The sequence below is a fragment of the Pseudophryne corroboree genome, chromosome 6, assembly GCF_028390025.1.
Source record: "Pseudophryne corroboree isolate aPseCor3 chromosome 6, aPseCor3.hap2, whole genome shotgun sequence".
In the NCBI taxonomy this organism is placed as follows: domain Eukaryota; kingdom Metazoa; phylum Chordata; class Amphibia; order Anura; family Myobatrachidae; genus Pseudophryne; species Pseudophryne corroboree.
Window position 1 is genome coordinate 377,128,537 of NC_086449.1, and position 21,110 is coordinate 377,149,646.

At 50.2% G+C, this 21,110-nt stretch overlaps 1 protein-coding gene across 6 annotated transcripts in view; it reads right to left on the reverse strand.

The window, feature by feature from the left end:
• Window positions 1-21,110, reverse strand: part of TMEM209 (transmembrane protein 209) — a 161,590-nt gene that overhangs the window by 139,116 nt on the left and 1,364 nt on the right. For all 6 annotated transcript variants that reach the window (XM_063926745.1, XM_063926744.1, XM_063926747.1 and 3 more), the window contains exon 3: window positions 20,757-20,815. In XM_063926745.1, coding sequence (XP_063782815.1) covers window positions 20,757-20,815 — 59 coding nt within the window. The remainder of the gene's footprint in view (window positions 1-20,756; window positions 20,816-21,110) is intronic.

The following is a 21,110-nucleotide window of genomic DNA, read 5'->3' on the forward strand; positions in this document are numbered from 1 at the left end:
TGCTTCCCTAATATATCCGGCCACGTCTTTAATATGAGAAAAATATTAGAGCTGTTCCCGGGTAACCTCTGCAGAGAGACTGCCCTCCAGTGCATCTACCCAGCCCTCAATGGCTTTTGCTAAACAAGCAGTAGCCATGGCTGGGTGAGTACTTGCACCTACCGGAGAAAAAAAATAAATAGGATTTTAGTACCTACCGGTAAATCCTTTTCTCCTAGTCCGTAGAGGATGCTGGGGACTCCAAAAGGACCATGGGGTATAGACGGGATCCGCAGGAGCTTGGGCACACTGAAAAGACTTTAACTGGGTGTGAACTGGCTCCTCCCTCTATGCCCCTCCTCCAGACCTCAGTTACAGGAACTGTGCCCAGGAGAGACAGACATTTCGAGGAAAGGATTTTTGTTTAAACTAAGGGCTACAAACATACCAGCCCACACCACAAACATACCGTACAACCGGAGTAACAGTAAACCAGATAACAGTATGAATTAACAACAGCAACAAGCTGAAAACAATAAATACACCACCCGTGTATAAACTAATTTAACCAGCAAGAAAACACTGCAAGTAACAGTCCGCACTGGGATGGGCGCCCAGCATCCTCTACGGACTAGGAGAAAAGGATTACTGGTAGGTACTAAAATCCTATTTTCTCTTACGTCCTAGAGGATGCTGGGGACTCCAAAAGGACCATGGGGTTTATACCAAAGCTCCATACCGGGCGGGAGAGTGCGGACGACTCTGCAGCACCGACTGAGCAAACGCAAGGTCCTCATCAGCCAGGGTATCAAACTTATAGAACTTAGAAAAAGTGTTTGAACCCGACCAAGTAGCTGCTCGGCAAAGCTGTAAAGCCGAGACGCCTCGGGCAGCCTCCCAAGATGAGCCCACTTTCCTGGTAGAATGGGCTTTTACTGACTTCGGCACTGGTAGCCCGGCCGAAGAATGAGCCTGCTGAATCGTACTACAAATCCAGCGTGCAATAGTCTGTTTTGAAGCAGGATGACCAATCTTGTTGGAAGCATACAGGACACACAGCGCCTCAGTTTTCCTGGCAACAGCCGTTCTGGTGACGTAGATCTTCAAAGCTCTCACAACATCCAGAGACTTTGGAACTGCCACAGCATCCGTAGCCAACGGCACCACAATAGGCTAGTTAATGTGAAATGAAGAAACCACCTTCGGCAGAAATTGTTGACGAGTCCTCAATTCCGCCCTATCCGAACGAAAAATCAAGTACGGGCTCTTATGAGGTAAGGCCGCAAACTCTGACACTCGCCTGGCAGACGCCAACGCCAACAGCATGACTACCTTCCAAGTGAGAAATTTCAACTCAACCTTACGCAAATGTTCAAACCAGGAAGACATGAGAAACTGTAAGACCACATCAAGATACCATGGAAATACAGGAGGCACAAACGGAGGATTGATATGCATTACTCCTTTCACAAAAGTCTGCACCTCTGGGAGGACAGCTAATTCTTTTTGAAAGAAAATAGACAAAGCCGAAATCTGTACTTTGATGGAGCCTAATTTCAGGCCTGCATCTACACCTGCCTGCAAAAAGTGGAGAAAGTGACCTAAGTGAAAATCTTCCGCAGGAGCCATTTTAGACTCACACCAGAAAACATACTTTCTCCAAATACGGTGATAATGTTTCGCCGTAACCTCCTTCCTAGCCTTAATGAGAGTGGGAATGACCTCCCCGGGAATACCCTTACGAGCTAAGATCTGGCGCTCAACTTCCATGCCGTCAAACGCAGCCGCGGTAAGTCTGGAAACACGCCTGGACCTTGCAACAACAGGTCCTCTCTTAGAGGAAGTGGCCAAGGATCTTCCACCAGTAATTCCTGAAGATCCGGGTACCAGGCCCTTCTTGGCCAATCTGGAACAACGAGAATCGCCTGAACCCTTGCTCGTCGAATAATCCCCAGTACCTTTGGAATGAGAGGAAGTGGAGGGAACACATACAACGACTGGAACACCCACGGAGACACCAGGGCGTCCACTGCACTGGCTTGGGGGTCCCTTGACCTGGAACAATACCCCGGGAGCTTCTTGTTGAGACGAGACGCCATCATATCGCTCAACGGAATTCCCCAACGCTTTGTCACCTCTGCAAATACCTCTTGGTGAAGAGCCCACTCTCCCGGATGGAGATCGTGTCTGCTGAGGAAATCTGCTTCCCAGTTGTCCACTCCCGGTAGGAAGACTGCTGACAGGGCGCTCACGTGTTGTTCCGCCCAGCGAAGGATTCTTGTGGCCGCTCTGCTCCTTGTGCCGCCTTGACGGTTTATATGTGCCACCGCTGTGATGTTGTCTGACTGTACCAGGACAGGTCGACCCTGAAGAAAGCTTCTTGCTTGTAGCAGGCCGTTGTAAATGGCTCTTAACTCGAGAACATTTATGTGGGGACAAGCTTCCTGGAGCGACCATTTCCCCTGGAAGTTTCTTCCTTGGGTGACTGCGCCCCAGCCCCGGAGACTTGCATCTGTTGTCAGAAGTACCCAATCCTGGATACCGAACCGTCGTCTCCCTAGGAGGTGAGAACCTTGTAGCCACCACAGGAGAGAAATTCTGGCTCTGGGAGATAGACTTATCTTCCGGTGCATGTGCAGGTGAGACCCGGACCATTTGCTCAGCAAGTCCCACTGAAACACCCGGGCATGAAACCTGCCAAACGGAATGGCTGCGTACGCCGCAACCATTTTCCACAGAACCCGAGTACAGTGATGGATTGACACACTCGTCGGCCTCAGAATTTCCCTGACCATCGTCTGCAGTTCCAGAGCTATTTCTTCTGGAAGAAATACCTTCTGTAATTCCGTGTCCAGAATCATGCCCAGAAAAGGCAGCCGATTGGTCGGAATCAACTGAGATTTTGGCAAATTGAGCACCCAACCGTGCTGTCGCAGAACAGACAGCGACAAATTTACACTTCTCAGCAACTGTTCCTTGGACCTCGCCTTTATCAGGAGATTGTCCAAGTACGGGATAATTGGATAATTGTAACCCCTTGCTTGCGCAGGAGAACCATCATTTCTGCCATGACCTTGGTGAAAATCCTCGGGGCCGTGGAAAGCCCAAACGGCAACGTCTGAAATTGGTAATGAGAATCCTGTATCGCAAACCTGAGGAAGGCCTGATGCGAAGGATATATCGGGACGTGTAAGTAGGCATCCTTTATGTCGACTGACGCCATAAAATCCCCCCCTTCCAGGCTGGCAATCACAGCTCGAAGAGATTCCATCTTGAACTTGAAAACTTTCAAGTATGGATTGAGGGATTTTAGATTCAGAATCGGTCTGACCGAACCGTCCGGTTTCGGCACAACAAAGAGGCTCGAGTAGAACCCCTCCCCCCATTGGGACGGGGGAACGGGAACAATGACCCTCTGTTGACACAATTTTTGTATCGCTGCCAGCACCACCTCCCTGTCCGGAAGAGACACTGGTAAGGCCAAAATGAAAAACCGGTGAGGGGGCACCTCCCGAAACTCCAGCTTGTATCCCTGAGACACAATCTCTAGGACCCAAGGATCCAGGTCTGATTGAATCCAGACGTGACTGAAGATTCGCAGACGGTTCCCCACTTGTCCGGACTCCCCCAGGGAAGCCCCAGCGTCATGCGGTGGACTTGGTAGAGGCAGGGGAGGACTTTTGGTCCTGGGCGCCTGGCACGGCAGGCGACTTCCTTCCTCTTCCCTTTGAAGAGAGGAAGGACGAACCTTTTCCACGCCTGTACTTATTGGGACGAAAGGACTGCATCTGCTGATGTGGTGCCTTTTTCTGTTGTGTGGGAACATAGGGAAGAAAAGAGGACATACCCGCAGTCGCGGTAGAGACCAGGTCAGCCAAGCCGTCCCCAAACAAGACAGTATCTTTGAAGGGTAAAGCTTCCATAGCTCTCTTGGAGTCGGCATCAGCATTCCATTGATGGATCCACAACGCCCTCCTGGCCGATATTGACATGGCATTGGCTCTTGATCCCAAGAGAATAACATCCCTCGCCGCATCCTTCAGGTAATCTGCAGCGTCCTTGATATAACCAAGAGTCAAAAGAACATTATCTTTATCAAGGGTATCCATATCATTAGCTAAATTCTCAGCCCATTCAGCAATAGCACTACTCACCCATACCGATGCCACAGCAGGTCTGAGCAATGCACCCGAATTAGCGAAAATGGACTTCAGAGACGTCTCCAGATTGCGATCGCCGGATCCTTGAGAGCTGCCGTGTCAGGAGACGGAAGCGCCACTTTCTTAGACAAACGAGATAGAGCTTTGTCAACATTTGGAGAAGACTCCCATTTTTCCCTGTCATCAGAGGGGAAAGGATACGCCATGTAAATCCTCTTGGGAATCTGCCACCTCTTGTCCGGCGACTCCCAAGCCTTTTCACAAAGAGTATTCATTTCATGAGAGGGGGGAAACTTCACCTCAGGTTTTTTTCCCTTGAACAAGCAAATCCTTGTTTCCTGTACCGCAGGTTCATCAGAAATGTGTAAAACCTCTTTTATAGCCACAATCATGTATTGAATACTCTTAACTAATCGTGGATGTAAAGCAGCCTCAGTGAAATCGACCTCGGAATCAGAGTCGGTGTCGGTATCAGTATCTACCACTTGATTAAACGGCCGCTTTTGCGACCCCGATGGGGTCTGCACCTGAGACAAAGCCTCCTCCATGGACTTTTTCCACACCTGTGTCTGTGACTCCGACTTATCCAATCTCTTTGATAAAGAAGCTACATTCGTATTAATCGTACTAAGCAATGAGAGTAAATCAGGTGTCGGCTGCGCCGACAGGCCCAAATCTAGCCCCGCATCCGCTCTCCCAATAACCTCCTCCGGTGAATAACATTCAGCCTCAGACATGCCGACACGTAGTAACGACACACGGACACACACAGAATGTCTCAGCTAGGGGACAGGCCCACAATGAAGCCCAGATAGAGGACACAGAGGGAGTATGCCAGCTCACACCCCAGCGCCCATATATCCCGTCAAGGGATATATGTGACCAGCGCTGCTTAAACCATAATAAAATGCACCACAACAGCGCCCCCCCCTCCCGATTAGCTCCCCGTTACTGTGAGAGGAGTTGCGGAGGTCCCGGGCAGCGTCTCCTTAAGCCGCGTGTTGGAGAAGATGGCGCTTCAGCCCGCCAAATTTGAAAATGCAAAAATGCCGGCGGGGGTGAGAGAAACGGTGCCGAGGCACCGAAAAGGCTTCTGCCGGCCCCGGACCTCAGTAACATGCCGCCCAGGGCGCCCCCCCCAGCGCCCTGCACCCTGTGAGTGCCTTTCTTGATAATGTGTGGGAGCATTGAGCACAGCGTTACCGCTGCGCTGTACCTGGTTACTAAAGTCTTCTGCCGTCCTGAAGTCTTCTGCTCTTCTCATACTCACCGACTTTTCTTCTGGCTTCTGTGAGGGGGGTGACGGCGCGGCTCCGGGAACAAGCAGCTAGGCGCACCAAGTGATCAAACCCTCTGGAGCTAACGGTGTTCGGTAGCCTAAGAAGCAGAGCCCTTAACTAAGTAGAAGTAGGTCTGCTTCTCTCCCCTCAGTCCCTCGCTGCAGGGAGCCTGTAGCCAGCAGGTCTCCCTAAAAATAAAAAACCTAACAAAAGTCTTTTCTAGAGAAACTCAGGAGAGCTCCCCTAGTGAGTGTCCAGTCAGTCCTGGGCACAAAGTCTAACTGATGTCTGGAGGAGGGGCATAGAGGGAGGAGCCAGTTCACACCCAGTTTATGTCTTTTCAGTGTGCCCAAGCTCTTGCGGATCCAGTCTATACCCCATGGTCCTTTTGGAGTCCCCAGCATCCTCTAGGATGTAAGAGAAAATAAGAATTTACTTACCGATAATTCTATTTCTCGTAGTCCGTAGTGGATGCTGGGACTCCGTCAGGACCATGGGGAATAGCGGCTCCGCAGGAGACTGGGCACAAAAGTAAAAGCTTTAGGACTACCTGGTGTGCACTGGCTCCTCCCCCTATGACCCTCCTCCAAGCCTCAGTTAAGATACTGTGCCCGGACGAGCGTACACAATAAGGAAGGATTTTTGAATCCCGGGTAAGACTCATACCAGCCACACCAATCACACCATATAACTTGTGATCTAAACCCAGTTAACAGTATGATAACATGAGGAGCCTCCAGAACAGATGGCTCACTACAACAAAAACCCGAATTTTTGGCAACAATAACTATGTACAAGTATTGCAGACAATCCGCACTTGGGATGGGCGCCCAGCATCCACTACGGACTACGAGAAATAGAATTATCGGTAAGTAAATTCTTATTTTCTCTGACGTCCTTGTGGATGCTGGGACTCCGTCAGGACCATGGGGATTATACCAAAGCTCCCAAACGGGCGGGAGAGTGCGGATGACTCTGCAGCACCGAATGAGAGAACTCCAGGTCCTCCTTAGCCAGGGTATCAAATTTGTAGAATTTTACAAACGTGTTTTCCCCTGACCACGTAGCTGCTCGGCAAAGTTGTAAAGCCGAGACCCCTCGGGCAGCCGCCCAAGATGAGCCCACCTTCCTTGTGGAATGGGCATTGACAGATTTTGGCTGTGGCAGGCCTGCCACAGAATGTGCAAGCTGAATTGTACTACAAATCCAACGAGCAATAGTCTGCTTAGAAGCAGGAGCACCCAGCTTGTTGGGTGCATACAATATAAACAGCGAGTCAGATTTTCTGACTCCAGCCGTCCTGGAAACATATATTTTCAGGGCCCTGACTACATCCAGTAACTTGGAATCCTCCAAGTCCTCAGTAGCCGCAGGCACCACAACAGGTTGGTTTAGGTGAAACGCTGAAACCACCTTAGGGAGAAATTGAGGGCGAGTCCTCAATTCCGCCCTATCCGAATGAAATATCAGGTAAGGGCTTTTATAGGATAAAGCCGCTAATTCTGATACGCGCCTGGCTGAAGCCAGGGCCAACAGCATTACCACTTTCCATGTGAGATATTTTAAATCCACTGTGGCAAGTGGTTCGAACCAATGAGATTTTAGGAATCCCAAAACCACATTGAGATCCCAGGGTGCCACTGGAGGCACAAAGGGCGGCTGTATATGCAGTACCCCCTTTACAAAAGTCTGGACTTCAGGAACTGAAGCCAATTCTTTCTGGAAGAAAATCGACAAGGCCGAAATTTGAACCTTAATGGATCCTAATTTTAGGCCCATGGACAGTCCTGTTTGCAGGAAATGCAGGAAACGACCTAGTTGAAATTCCTCTGTCGGGGCCTTCCTGGCCTCGCACCACGCAACATATTTCCTCCAAATACGGTGATAATGTTGTGCAGTTACATCCTTCCTGGCTTTGATCAGGGTAGGAATGACTTCATCTGGAATGCCTTTTTCCTTCAGGATCCGGCGTTCAACCGCCATGCCGTCAAACGCAGCCGCGGTAAGTCTTGGAACAGACAGGGTCCTTGCTGAAGCAGGTCCCTTCTTAGAGGTAGAGGCCACGGATCCTCCGTGAGCATCTCTTGAAGTTCCGGGTACCAAGTCCTTCTTGGCCAATCCGGAGCCACGAGTATAGTTCTTACTCCTCTCCGTCTTATAATCCTCAGTACCTTGGGTATGAGAGGCAGAGGAGGGAACACATACACTGACTGGTACACCCACGGTGTTACCAGAGCATCCACCGCTATTGCCTGAGGGTCCCTTGACCTGGCGCAATACCTGTCTAGTTTTTTGGTGAGGCGGGACGCCATCATGTTCACCTTTGGTTTTTCCCAACGGTTTACAATCAGTTGGAAGACTTCTGGATGAAGTCCCCACTCTCCCGGGTGGAGATCGTGTCTGCTGAGAAAATCTGCTTCCCAGTTGTCCACTCCGGGAATGAACACTGCTGACAGTGCTATCACATGATTTTCCGCCCAGCGAAGAATCCTTGCAGCTTCTGCCATCGCTCTCCTGCTTCTTGTGCCGCCCTGTCTGTTTAAGTGGGCGACTGCCGTGATGTTGTCCGACTGGATCAACACCGGCTGACCCTGAAGCAGAGGCCTTGCTTGACTTAGGGCATTGTAAATGGCCCTTAGTTCCAGGATATTTATGTGAAGTGACGTTTCCAGGCTTGACCACAAGCCCTGGAAATTTCTTCCCTGTGTGACTGCTCCCCAGCCTCTCAGGCTGGCATCCGTGGTCACCAGGACCCAGTCCTGAATGCCGAATCTGCGGCCCTCTAACAGATGAGCACTCTGCAACCACCACAGAAGAGACACCCTTGTCCGTGGAGACAAAGTTATCCGCTGATGCATCTGCAGATGCGATCCGGACCATTTGTCCAGCAGATCCCACTGAAAGGTTCTTGCGTGGAATCTGCCGAATGGAATCGCTTCGTAAGAAGCCACCATTTTTCCCAGGACCCTTGTGCATTGATGCACTGACACTTGGCCTGGTTTTAGGAGGTTCCTGACTAGCTCGGATAACTCCCTGGCTTTCTCCTCCGGGAGAAACACCTTTTTCTGGACTGTGTCCAGAATCATCCCTAGGAACAGCAGACGTGTCGTCGGAATCAGCTGCGATTTTGGAATATTTAGAATCCACCCGTGCTGTCGTAGCACTACTTGAGATAGTGCTACTCCGACCTCTAACTGTTCTCTGGACCTTGCCCTTATCAGGAGATCGTCCAAGTAAGGGATAATTAAGACGCCTTTTCTTCGAAGAAGAATCATCATTTCGGCCATTACCTTGGTAAAGACCCGGGGTGCCGTGGACAATCCAAACGGCAGCGTCTGAAACTGATAATGACAGTTCTGTACCACAAACCTGAGGTACCCTTGGTGAGAAGGGCAAATTGGGACATGGAGGTAAGCATCCTTGATGTCCAGAGACACCATATAGTCCCCTTCTTCCAGGTTCGCTATCACTGCTCTGAGTGACTCCATCTTGAATTTGAACCTTTGTATGTAAGTGTTCAAGGATTTCAGATTTAAAATAGGTCTCACCGAGCCGTCCGGCTTCGGCACCACAAACAGCGTGGAATAATACCACTTTCCCTGTTGCAGGAGGGGTACCTTGATTATCACCTGCTGGGAATACAGCTTGTGAATGGCTTCCAATACCGCCTCCCTGTCGGAGGGAGACGTTGGTAAAGCAGACTTCAGGAACCGGCGAGGGGGAGACGTCTCGAATTCCAATTTGTACCCCTGAGATACTACCTGCAGGATCCAGGGATCCACTTGCGAGTGAGCCCACTGCGCGCTGAAATTCTTGAGACGGCCCCCCACCGTGCCTGAGTCCGCTTGTAAGGCCCCAGCGTCATGCTGAGGACTTGGCAGAAGCGGGGGAGGGCTTCTGTTCCTGGGAAGAGGCTGCCTGATGCAGTCTTTTTCCCCTTCCTCTGCCCCGGGGCAGAAATGAGTGGCCTTTTGCCCGCTTGCCCTTATGGGGACGAAAGGACTGAGCCTGAAAAGACGGTGTCTTTTTCTGCTGAGAGGTGACCTGGGGTAAAAAGGTGGATTTCCCAGCCGTTGCCACCAGGTCCGATAGACCAACCCCAAATAACTCCTCCCCTTTATACGGCAATACTTCCATATGCAGTTTGGAATCCGCATCACCTGACCACTGTCGCGCCCATAACCCTCTTCTGGCAGAAATGGACAGCGCACTTACTCTTGATGCCAGAGTGCAAATATCCCTCTGTGCATCTCGCATATATAGAAATGCATCCTTTAAATGCTCTATAGTCAATAATATACTGTCCCTATCCAGGGTATCAATATTTTCAGTCAGGGAATCCGACCAAGCCACCCCAGCACTGCACATCCAGGCTGAGGCGATTGCTGGTCGCAGTATAACACCAGTATGTGTGTATATACTTTTTAGGATATTTTCCAGCTTCCTATCAGCTGGTTCCTTGAGGGCGGCCGTATCAGGAGACGGTAACGCCACTTGTTTTGATAAGCGTGTGAGCGCTTTATCTACCCTAGGGGGTGTTTCCCAACGCGCCCTAACCTCTGGCGGGAAAGGGTATAATGCCAATAATTTTTTAGAAATTATCAGTTTTTTATCGGGGGAAACCCACGCTTCATCACACACCTCATTTAATTCATCTGATTCAGGAAAAACTACGGGTAGTTTTTTTCACACCCCACATAATACTCTTTTTTGTGGTACTTGTAGTATCAGAAATGTTCAAAACCTCCTTCATTGCCGTGATCATGTAACGTGTGGCCCTACTGGAAATCACGTTTGTTTCCTCACCGTCGACACTGGAGTCAGTGTCCGTGTCTGGGTCTGTGTCGACCATCTGAGGTAACGGGCGCTTTAGAGCCCCTGACGGTGTTTGAGACGCCTGGACAGGTACTAACTGATTTGCCGGCTGTCTCATGTCGTCAACAGTCTTTTGTAAAGTGCTGACGCTATCACGTAATTCCTTCCATAAGACCATCCAGTCAGGTGTCGACTCCCTAGGGGGTGACATCACTATTACAGGCAATTGCTCCGCCTCCACACCATTTTCCTCCTCATACATGTCGACACAAACGTACCGACACACAGCACACACAGGGAATGCTCTGATAGAGGACAGGACCCCACTAGCCCTTTGGGGAGACAGAGGGAGAGTTTGCCAGCACACACCAGAGCGCTATATATAATGTATAGGGACAACCTTGTATAAGTGTTTCTCCCTAATATAGCTGCTGTATAGATTCTTATGCCAATTTAGTGCCCCCCCTCTCTTGTTTTACCCTGTTTCTGTAGTGCAGGACTGCAGGGGAGAGTCAGGGAGACGTCCTTCCAGCGGAGCTGTGAGGTAAAATGGCGCTTGTGTGCTGAGGAGATAGGCTCCGCCCCCTTCTCGGCGGCCTTTCTCCCGCTTTTTTAAGGAAAACTGGCAGGGGTTAAATGCATCCATATAGCCCAGGAGCTATATGTGATGTATTTTTTGCCATCCAAGGTGTTTTTATTGCGTCTCAGGGCGCCCCCCCCCCAGCGCCCTGCACCCTCAGTGACCGGAGTGTGAAGTGTGCTGAGAGCAATGGCGCACAGCTGCGGTGCTGTGCGCTACCTTAGTGAAGACAGGACGTCTTCTGCCGCCGATTTTCCGGACCTCTTCTGTCTTCTGGCTCTGTAAGGGGGCCGGCGGCGCGGCTCTGGGACCTATCCATGGCTGGGCCTGTGATCGGTCCCTCTGGAGCTAATGTCCAGTAGCCTAAGAAGCCCAATCCACTCTGCACGCAGGTGAGTTCGCTTCTTCTCCCCTTAGTCCCTCGATGCAGTGAGCCTGTTGCCAGCAGGACTCACTGAAAATAAAAAACCTAACTTAAACTTTTTCACTAAGCAGCTCAGGAGAGCCACCTAGTGTGCACCCTTCTCGTTCGGGCACAAAAATCTAACTGAGGCTTGGAGGAGGGTCATAGGGGGAGGAGCCAGTGCACACCAGGTAGTCCTAAAGCTTTTACTTTTGTGCCCAGTCTCCTGCGGAGCCGCTATTCCCCATGGTCCTGACGGAGTCCCAGCATCCACAAGGACGTCAGAGAAAAATGGTTCTCAGGAAAATCTCTATTTTCCTATCTGATGCATCCTTAAGAGAGGATGAGGAAGGTATGGGCAATGTAGAGCTCTTCACTAGCCGAGCGATATGAGCGTCTACAGAGAGGAGGGGGGGGGGGGGGGGGGGGGGTAGTCCCCACTTCATATATTCTCCCTCTGGGTTAGGATATATAGAAGCCAGCTTTGTTGGTAACTGAAACTTCCGGTTAGGAGTACTACAGCCTCGCGCATAAGCTCAGTGAGCTGATTTGACTGAGGGAACTCTGCCTTAATGACTCTGTCGCTTAAAGTTAGGAGCCTTAGGCCTAGAAGCTGGTTCCTCCTCCTCTATGTCAAGTATAGTTATGACTGCCCTGACTAAGGCAGAAATATCCACTTTAGGACACTGTTCTGGACAAAAACCAAAGTCTGAGACATAGTCTTCCTCCTGATCAGAATATGAGGCCTGCGCTGACTGAGATGAGGGTGTAACTCATCTGGACGCTTAGGATGTCAAAAACAGGGACAGTATAATCAATACAGCAGAGTTTGAACACAAACAGCAGTAGCTAGCAACAAGTCACATAATGCATTTAACATTGGGCACTGACTAGACCCTTAAAGAATGGTAGGATAAGTACTGCATAACCTGTCCTCAGGGAAAGGTATAGAGGGGACTGGACCCGACCTCCTGAGACCTCTGAAGCCAGCGCTGTCTGAGTATCACTGGGGAAGGAGGAGGGCGGTAGTATTTTACAGTCCAGAAAAACTCTCAAAGAATCACGCCATGGGCTGGGGGAGGTGCTAACGAGGAGAGCCTAGCTCCCCTATGCTGATATTTCTCCCCCCCCCCCCCCAACATTGCTACCAGCTTACAAGCGTCCCCATGCTAGTATAGCTATGCCCTGGTTATCTAGCGGAAGACACAAGCAACCCGGTTTCCGCAATCAGCACCTCCAGTGTCTACAACTCTGGAGGCCTTGAACTGCCACTTATCTTCCCCCGTTCTCCGCCGAAACACTGAACCTTATCACCAATGTTGCTGCGCCAGCGTGAGTGATGGAGCTGCAGCACCGTTGTTCCATCGACCACCTGGCGCTGTCAGCTCTGGTACATAAAAAAGCTTTAGGCTGCAAAAGCAGTCTCCTGTAAAAAAAAGTGCATCCAGTTGCTGCTGCTGGCGCCAAAACAAAACTGAATGGCCTGGGGCTGGGGGATGGTTATAGGCGAGGAGGACCCAGTGCAATCTGGGACCGAACAGCTTTAACTGTTTGGTGCCCGGTTTGTTCCAAATCACCTAAACCCCATGGTATTCCTGTGGAGCCTATGGACCCTGAAGCAGAAACACTGTTGTACTAAATTATATAGAGTAAGGGGACATTTGAACTATTTATTACTTGCGTGTAAAGCTTTATTACACTGTTTGATGATCACCTACCAAACTGCAACATGGTGCAGTTTGGACTGGTGCAAAATGTTAATCCTTGTGCAGAATGGAAATGGCTATGTGCACCTCTGCACAGCACTGAATCAGAGGCAGAACTACCATTGGTGTAGCAGGTGCAGTGCACTGGGGGCCCTGAGGAATGGAGGGCACCCTGCTGCCCAGACCAGCAATGATTTATCCCCTGGCCCTTGCACACCATTTTGAGCAATGTCAGAGGAATGGCCTAGTGCAGAGAGCAGGATGGGCCCCCCTGCCTGAGGGACCTGCCCCTTACCTTAGGTAGACAGGGATGACCCTGTGTATGCCGGACTGATAGAAGAGTCCTACCACCTATCAGTGCTGATAATCACAGCAACATACCTCTAAGTATGACAGCTGTACCTTTTTTTCTGATGCACTGTTGTCTTTGAATTAAATGTAACTCACAACCTGTAACTAGCACAGTCAAGGTCTTGCCTAACCAAGTGCCAAACTGAGGAAAGCATAAGGGATGGGGGGCCCCTTTCAGGGACAGAGCCGCTGTGTTCCTGTCCTCACCAAGGTACTCCACACCACGCAGGATATTGTGCTTGTACCCCCGTCATGCTCTGCCTCACTGTGACCCACTGCATGTGGATATTGGTAACGTGGGATAGGGTGGAGGAGGAAGGGCCCAAATGATATTTTTGCACTTGTGTCCACCACTGCATTGAATACCCCTACAATTCTCCCTCTTTACCCCATCTGGAACTGAAAAAAAGAACACTTGTTTCTGCATGGCTCAGTTAACATACCATTCTTTACTAGGCATATCCTTAATCCACCAAACATGTGCAAATGTCTGCAAGGACTGTCCTGCACTGCAAACCTATAAGTTTTAGTGCACATCTATCTGCATTTGTGCAAATGAAGTTAGAACAATATGATCAATAAACACATAAAAAGAAATCTAGTATTTGTCTAGTCAAATCCTTGTTATGAAATAGGCGACTTGCATGCAGATAACTACAAAGGCTTCACAACGCTCCGATGTAACAGAAAGGTACAAATTACATCATATAATTTTAACATATTGCAGGAACTCATTCATATCTGTGAATGCTCCAATGTTACTTTCATATTTAATCAGCTTTCAATTAGGACTAGCTATTTTTAGTTGCCACGCATACCAATTTGCAAATTAAAAGATTGTTATGTCACAAAATAAGACATCGTCCACACTGGGCGATAATTTAAAAATAAGATTTTACTTACCGATAAATCTATTTCTCGTAGTCCGTAGTGGATGCTGGGACTCCGTCAGGACCATGGGGATTAGCGGCTCCGCAGGAGACAGGGCACAAAAATAAAAGCTTTAGGACTAGGTGGTGTGCACTGGCTCCTCCCCCTATGACCCTCCTCCAAGCCTCAGTTAGGATACTGTGCCCGGACGAGCGTACACAATAAGGAAGGATTTTGAATCCCGGGTAAGACTCATACCAGCCACACCAATCACACCGTACAACCTGTGATCTGAACCCAGTTAACAGTATGACAAACGTAGGAGCCTCTAAACAGACGGCTCACAACAATAACAACCCGATTTTTTTGTAACAATAACTATGTACAAGTATTGCAGACAATCCGCACTTGGGATGGGCGCCCAGCATCCACTACGGACTACGAGAAATAGATTTATCGGTAAGTAAAATCTTATTTTCTCTGACGTCCTAGTGGATGCTGGGACTCCGTCAGGACCATGGGGATTATACCAAAGCTCCCAAACGGGCGGGAGAGTGCGGATGACTCTGCAGCACCGAATGAGAGAACTCCAGGTCCTCTTTAGCCAGGGTATCAAATTTGTAGAATTTTACAAACGTGTTCTCCCCCGACCACGTAGCTGCTCGGCAGAGTTGTAATGCCGAGACCCCTCGGGCAGCCGCCCAAGATGAGCCCACCTTCCTTGTGGAATGGGCCTTGATAGATTTAGGCTGTGGCAGGCCTGTCACAGAATGTGCAAGTTGAATTGTGCTACAAATCCAACGAGCAATCGTCTGCTTAGAAGCAGGAGCACCCAGCTTGTTGGGTGCATACAGTATAAACAGCGAGTCAGATTTTCTGACTCCAGCCGTCCTTGAAATATATATTTTCAATGCCCTGACAACGTCTAGCAACTTGGAATCCTCCAAATCGCTAGTAGCCGCAGGCACCACAATAGGCTGGTTCAGGTGAAACGCTGAAACCACCTTAGGCAGAAACTGAGGACGCGTCCGCAGTTCTGCCCTGTCCGAATGGAAAATCAGATATGGGCTTTTATACGATAAAGCCGCCAATTCTGACACTCTCCTGGCTGAAGCCAGGGCCAGTAGCATGGTTACTTTCCATGTAAGATATTTCAAATCCACCGATTTGAGTGGCTCAAACCAATGGGATTTGAGAAAATCCAAAACTACATTAAGATCCCACGGAGCCACTGGGGGCACAACCGGGGGCTGTATATGTAGTACTCCTTTTACAAAAGTCTGGACTTCAGGAACTGAAGCCAATTCTTTCTGGAAGAAAATCGACAGGGCCGAAATTTGAACCTTAATGGACCCTAATTTGAGGCCCATAGACAATCCTGTTTGCAGGAAATGTAGGAATCGACCCAGTTGAAATTCCTCCGTCGGGGCCTTCCTGGCCTCACACCACGCAACATATTTTCTCCAAACGCGGTGATAATGTTGTGCAGTCACCTCCTTCCTGGCTTTTACCAGGGTAGGGATGACCTCTTCCGGAATGCCTTTTTCCCTTAGAATTCGGCGTTCAACCGCCATGCCGTCAAACGCAGCCGCGGTAAGTCTTGGAATAGACACGGTCCCTGCTGAAGCAGGCCCCGTCTTAGAGGTAGAGGCCACGGATCTTCCGTGAGCATCTCCTGAAGTTCCGGGTACCAAGTTCTTCTTGGCCAATCCGGAGCCACGAGTATCGTTCTTACTCCCCTTTGCCGTATAATTCTCAGTACTTTTGGTATGAGAGGCAGAGGAGGAAACACATACACTGACTGGAACACCCACGGTGTTACCAGAGCGTCCACAGCTATTGCCTGAGGGTCTCTTGACCTGGCGCAATACCTGTCCAGTTTTTTGTTGAGGCGGGACGCCATCATATCCACCTTTGGTTTTTCCCAACGGTTCACAATCATGTGAAAGACTTCTGGATGAAGTCCCCACTCTCCCGGGTGTAGATCGTGTCTGCTGAGGAAGTCCGCTTCCCAGTTGTCCACTCCCGGAATGAACACTGCTGACAGTGCTATCACATGATCTTCCGCCCAGCGAAGAATCCTTGCAGCTTCTGCCATTGCCCTCCTGCTTCTTGTGCCGCCCTGTCTGTTTACGTGGGCGACTGCCGTGATGTTGTCCGACTGGATCAACACCGGCTGACCCTGAAGCAGGGGTTTTGCCAGGCTTAGAGCATTGTAAATCGCTCTTAGCTCCAGTATATTTATGTGAAGAGACATCTCCAGGCTTGACCACACTCCCTGGAAGTTTCTTCCCTGTGTGACCGCTCCCCAGCCTCTCAGACTGGCATCCGTGGTCACCAGGACCCAGTCCTGTATGCCGAATCTGCGGCCCTCTAACAGATGAGCACTCTGCAACCACCACAGAAGAGACACCCTTGTCCGTGGAGACAAAGTTATCCGCTGATGCATCTGCAGATGCGATCCGGACCATTTGTCCAGCAGATCCCACTGAAAAGTTCGTGCGTGGAATCTGCCGAATGGAATCGCTTCGTAAGAAGCCACCATTTTTCCCAGGACTCTTGTGCATTGATGCACAGACACTTTTCCTGGTTTTAGGAGGTTCCTGACAAGTTCGGATAACTCCCTGGCTTTCTCCTCCGAAAGAAACACCTTTTTCTGAACCGTGTCCAGAATCATTCCCAGGAACAGCAGACGTGTCGTCGGGGTCAATTGACATTTTGGAAAATTCAGAATCCACCCGTGCTGTTGCAGCACTACTTGGGTTAGTGCTACTACGTCCTCCAGCTGTTCTCTGGACCTTGCCCTTATCAGGAGATCGTCCAAGTAAGGGATAATTAATACGCCTTTTCTTCGCAGAAGAAACATCATTTCGGCCATTACCTTGGTAAAGACCCGAGGTGCCATGGACAATCCAAACGGCAGCGTCTGAAACTGATAATGACAGTTTTGCACCACGAACCTGAGGTACCCTTGATGTGAAGGGCAAATTGGGACATGCAGGTAAGCATCCTTGATGTCCAGGGACACCATAAAGTCCCCTTCTTCCAGATTCGCTATCACTGCTCTGAGTGACTCCATCTTGAACTTGAATTTTTGTATGTACAGGTTCAAAGATTTCAGATTTAGAATAGGTCTTACCGAGCCGTCCGGCTTCGGTACCACAAATAGTGTGGAATAATACCCCTTTCCCTGTTGTAGGAGGGGTACCTTGACTATCACCTGCTGAGAATACAGCTTGTGAATGGCTTCCAATACCGTCGCCCTGTCTGAGGGAGACGTTGGCAGAGCAGACTTTAGGAACCGGCGAGGGGGAGACTTCTCGAATTCCAACCTGTAACCCTGAAATACTACCTGCAGGATCCAGGGGTCCACCTGTGAGTGAGCCCACTGTGCGCTGAAATTCTTGAGTCGACCCCCCACCGCCCCTGAGTCCGCTTGTAAAGCCCCAACGTCATGCTGAGGGCTTTTCAGAAGCCGGGGAGGGCTTCTGCTCCTGGGAGGGAGCTGCTTGGTGCACTCTCTTACCCTTTCCTTTGCCTCGGGGCAGATATGACTGTCCTTTTGCCCGCTTGTTCTTATAGGAACGAAAGGACTGCGGCTGAAAAGACGGTGTCTTTCTGTTGGGAGGGGACCTGAGGTAAAAAGGTGGATTTCCCGGCTGTTGCCGTGGCCACCAAATCCGATAGACCGACCCCAAATAATTCCTCCCCTTTATACGGCAATACTTCCATATGCCGTTTGGAATCCGCATCACCTGACCACTGTCGCGTCCATAAACTTCTTCTGGCAGATATGGACATCGCACTTACTCTCGATGCCAGAGTGCAAATATCCCTCTGAGCATCTCGCATATAAAGAAAAGCATCCTTTAATTGCTCTATAGTCAATAAAATACTGTCCCTATCCAGGGTATCAATATTTTCAGTCAGGGAATCCGACCACGCGACTCTAGCACTGCACATCCAGGCTGAAGCGATTGCTGGTCGCAGTATAACACCAGTATGTGTGTATATACTTTTTAGGATATTTTCCAGCCTTCTATCAGCTGGTTCTTTGAGGGTGGCCGTATCAGGAGACGGTAACGCTACTTGTTTAGATAAACGTGTGAGCGCCTTATCTACCCTAGGGGGTGTTTCCCAGCGCGCCCTAACCTCTGGCGGGAAAGGATATAATGCCAATAACTTCTTTGAAATTAGCAGTTTTCTATCGGGGTTAACCCACGCTTCATCACACACTTCATTCAATTCCTCTGATTCAGGAAAAACTACAGGTAGTTTTTTCAGACCCCACATAATACCCATTTTTGTGGTACTTGCAGTATCAGAGATATGCAAAGCCTCCTTCATTGCCGTGATCATATAACGTGTGGCCCTACTGGAAAATACGTTTGTTTCTTCACCGTCGACACTAGATTCGGTGTCCGTGTCTGGGTCTGTGTCGACCGACTGAGGTAAAGGGCGTTTTACAGCCCCTGACGGTGTCTGAGACGCCTGGACAGGTACTAACTGGTTTGCCGGCCGTCTCATGTCGTCAACTGATTTTTGTAACGTGCTGACATTATCACGTAATTCCATAAACAAAGCCATCCATTCCGGTGTCGACTCCCTAGGGGGTGACATCACCATTACCGGCAATTGCTCCGCCTCCACACCAACATCGTCCTCATACATGTCGACACACACGTACCGACACACAGCAGACACACAGGGAATGCTCTTATCGAAGACAGGACCCCACTAGCCCTTTGGGGAGACAGAGGGAGAGTTTGCCAGCACACACCCAAGCGCTATAAATATATAGGAACAACCCTACAGAAGTGTTGTTTCCTTTATAGCAGCTTAATATATCAATATCGCCAAAAAAGTGCCCCCCCTCTCTGTTTTTTTTTTACCCTGTTTCTGTAGTGCAGTGCAGGGGAGAGTCCTGGGAGCCTTCCTCGCAGCGGAGCTGTGCAGGAAAATGGCGCTGTGTGCTGAGGAGATAGGCCCCGCCCCCTATTTCGGCGGGCTCTTCTCCCGGTGTTTGTGAGACCTGGCAGGGGTTAAATACATCCATATAGCCCCAGGGGCTATATGTGATGTATTTTTAGCCAGAACACGGTATTATCATTGCTGCCCAGGGCGCCCCCCCCCAGCGCCCTGCACCCCCAGTGACCGCTGGTGTGAAGTGTGCTGACAACAATGGCACACAGCTGCAGTGCTGTGCGCTACCTCATGAAGACTGAAAAGTCTTCTGCCGCCAGTATCTGGACCTCTTCACTTTTCGGCATCTGCAAGGGGGTCGGCGGCGCGGCTCCGGGACCGGACTCCATGGCTGGGCCTGTGTTCGATCCCTCTGGAGCTAATGGTGTCCAGTAGCCTAAGAAGCCAATCCATCCTGCACGCAGGTGAGTTCACTTCTTCTCCCCTAAGTCCCTCGTTGCAGTGAGCCTGTTGCCAGCAGGACTCACTGAAAATAAAAAACCTAATAACTTTTTCTAAGCAGCTCTTTAGGAGAGCCACCTAGATTGCACCCTGCTCGGACGGGCACAAAAACCTAACTGAGGCTTGGAGGAGGGTCATAGGGGGAGGAGCCAGTGCACACCACCTAGTCCTAAAGCTTTTATTTTTGTGCCCTGTCTCCTGCGGAGCCGCTAATCCCCATGGTCCTGACGGAGTCCCAGCATCCACTAGGACGTCAGAGAAATGATATTGCTCAGAAGGGTGAAACTGAGCGATATCTTCTAAAGCAGGGGTGGGGAACCTCCGGCCCGCGGGCCGTATAAGGCCCGCGAAGCCGTTTGCTCCGGCCCACCCGCTTCTGTCAGTGAGACACGCTGCCGCTCAGTCCGGCGGCAGCGTGTCTCAGCTGTCAGGACAGGGAGGAGAGCGCGGCTATGTCGGGGTGGCGGCGTGTAGGACTTCAAACCAGCCGCCGGTTCGTGAGCCAATCAGAGCTCGGGGACCGGCAGGCAATCAGGAGCAGCGGCTGCCGGTCCGCGAGCTCTGATTGGCTCTCGAACCCGCGGCTGGTTTGAAGTCCTACACGCCGCCGCCCGACACCCGCGCTCTCCTTCCTGTCCTGACACACGAGAAACGCCGCCGAATGGAGCAGCAACCAGCAGCAGCGGTAAGCAGCGCGGGGGGAGGGAGGGGCGGGGGGCATCTGTATACCTGGCACTGTGGGGGGCATTTGTATACCTGGCACTGTGGGGGGCATTTGTATACCTGGCACTGTGGGGGGCATTTGTATACCTGGCACTGTGGGGGGCATTTGTATACCTGGCACTGTGGGGGGCATTTGTATACCTGGCACTGGACTATTGGGGGCATATACGTATGACGTCCCATTTTAACTGGCCACACCCATTTTTTGGGCGCGCGCGCCTCCGGCGCACACACAGTACCTCTAAGGGGCAGACCTACTGGGGGGGCAGGGTCATTTTTTAAGTTAAGCATTTTTGTATGGCCCCCGAAGGATTTTATAAATATCCAAATGGCCCTCGGTAGAAAAAAAGGTTCCCCACCCCTGTTCTAAAGTATCGCCTAGTGTGTACGCACCTTTAGGACCACAATTTACATCCCAAATACTTATACTTTCAGGTAGTTGTGAATGAAAAATAAACAACTTACCAATATACCACAAGGGCCAGTCTGAAATGTTATAATAAGTACTAATCTTTTTACAAGTCCTGAAAAGAAATAAATGTCATTATAAATAACAGAAATCCAGTAAGGTTTCCCCATAAACATAACCTTCAATATTAAGATGGTCTCCTTATATAGTACCACACAAGGGGGTCGATTCTATTCGGCAACTAATGAATAGCGCCGGGAATTAGCTCCCGACGCTATTCAATTCAGCAACTAGTTACGTCAGCGATGGCCCGTTCTCGCCGACAAAACAGGTTGAATTGTCGGGAGAACGGGCATTCTCCGACTTAACTCCCCGGCGCGAGGCAGCACTTTTGTCGGGTTTCTCTTCTC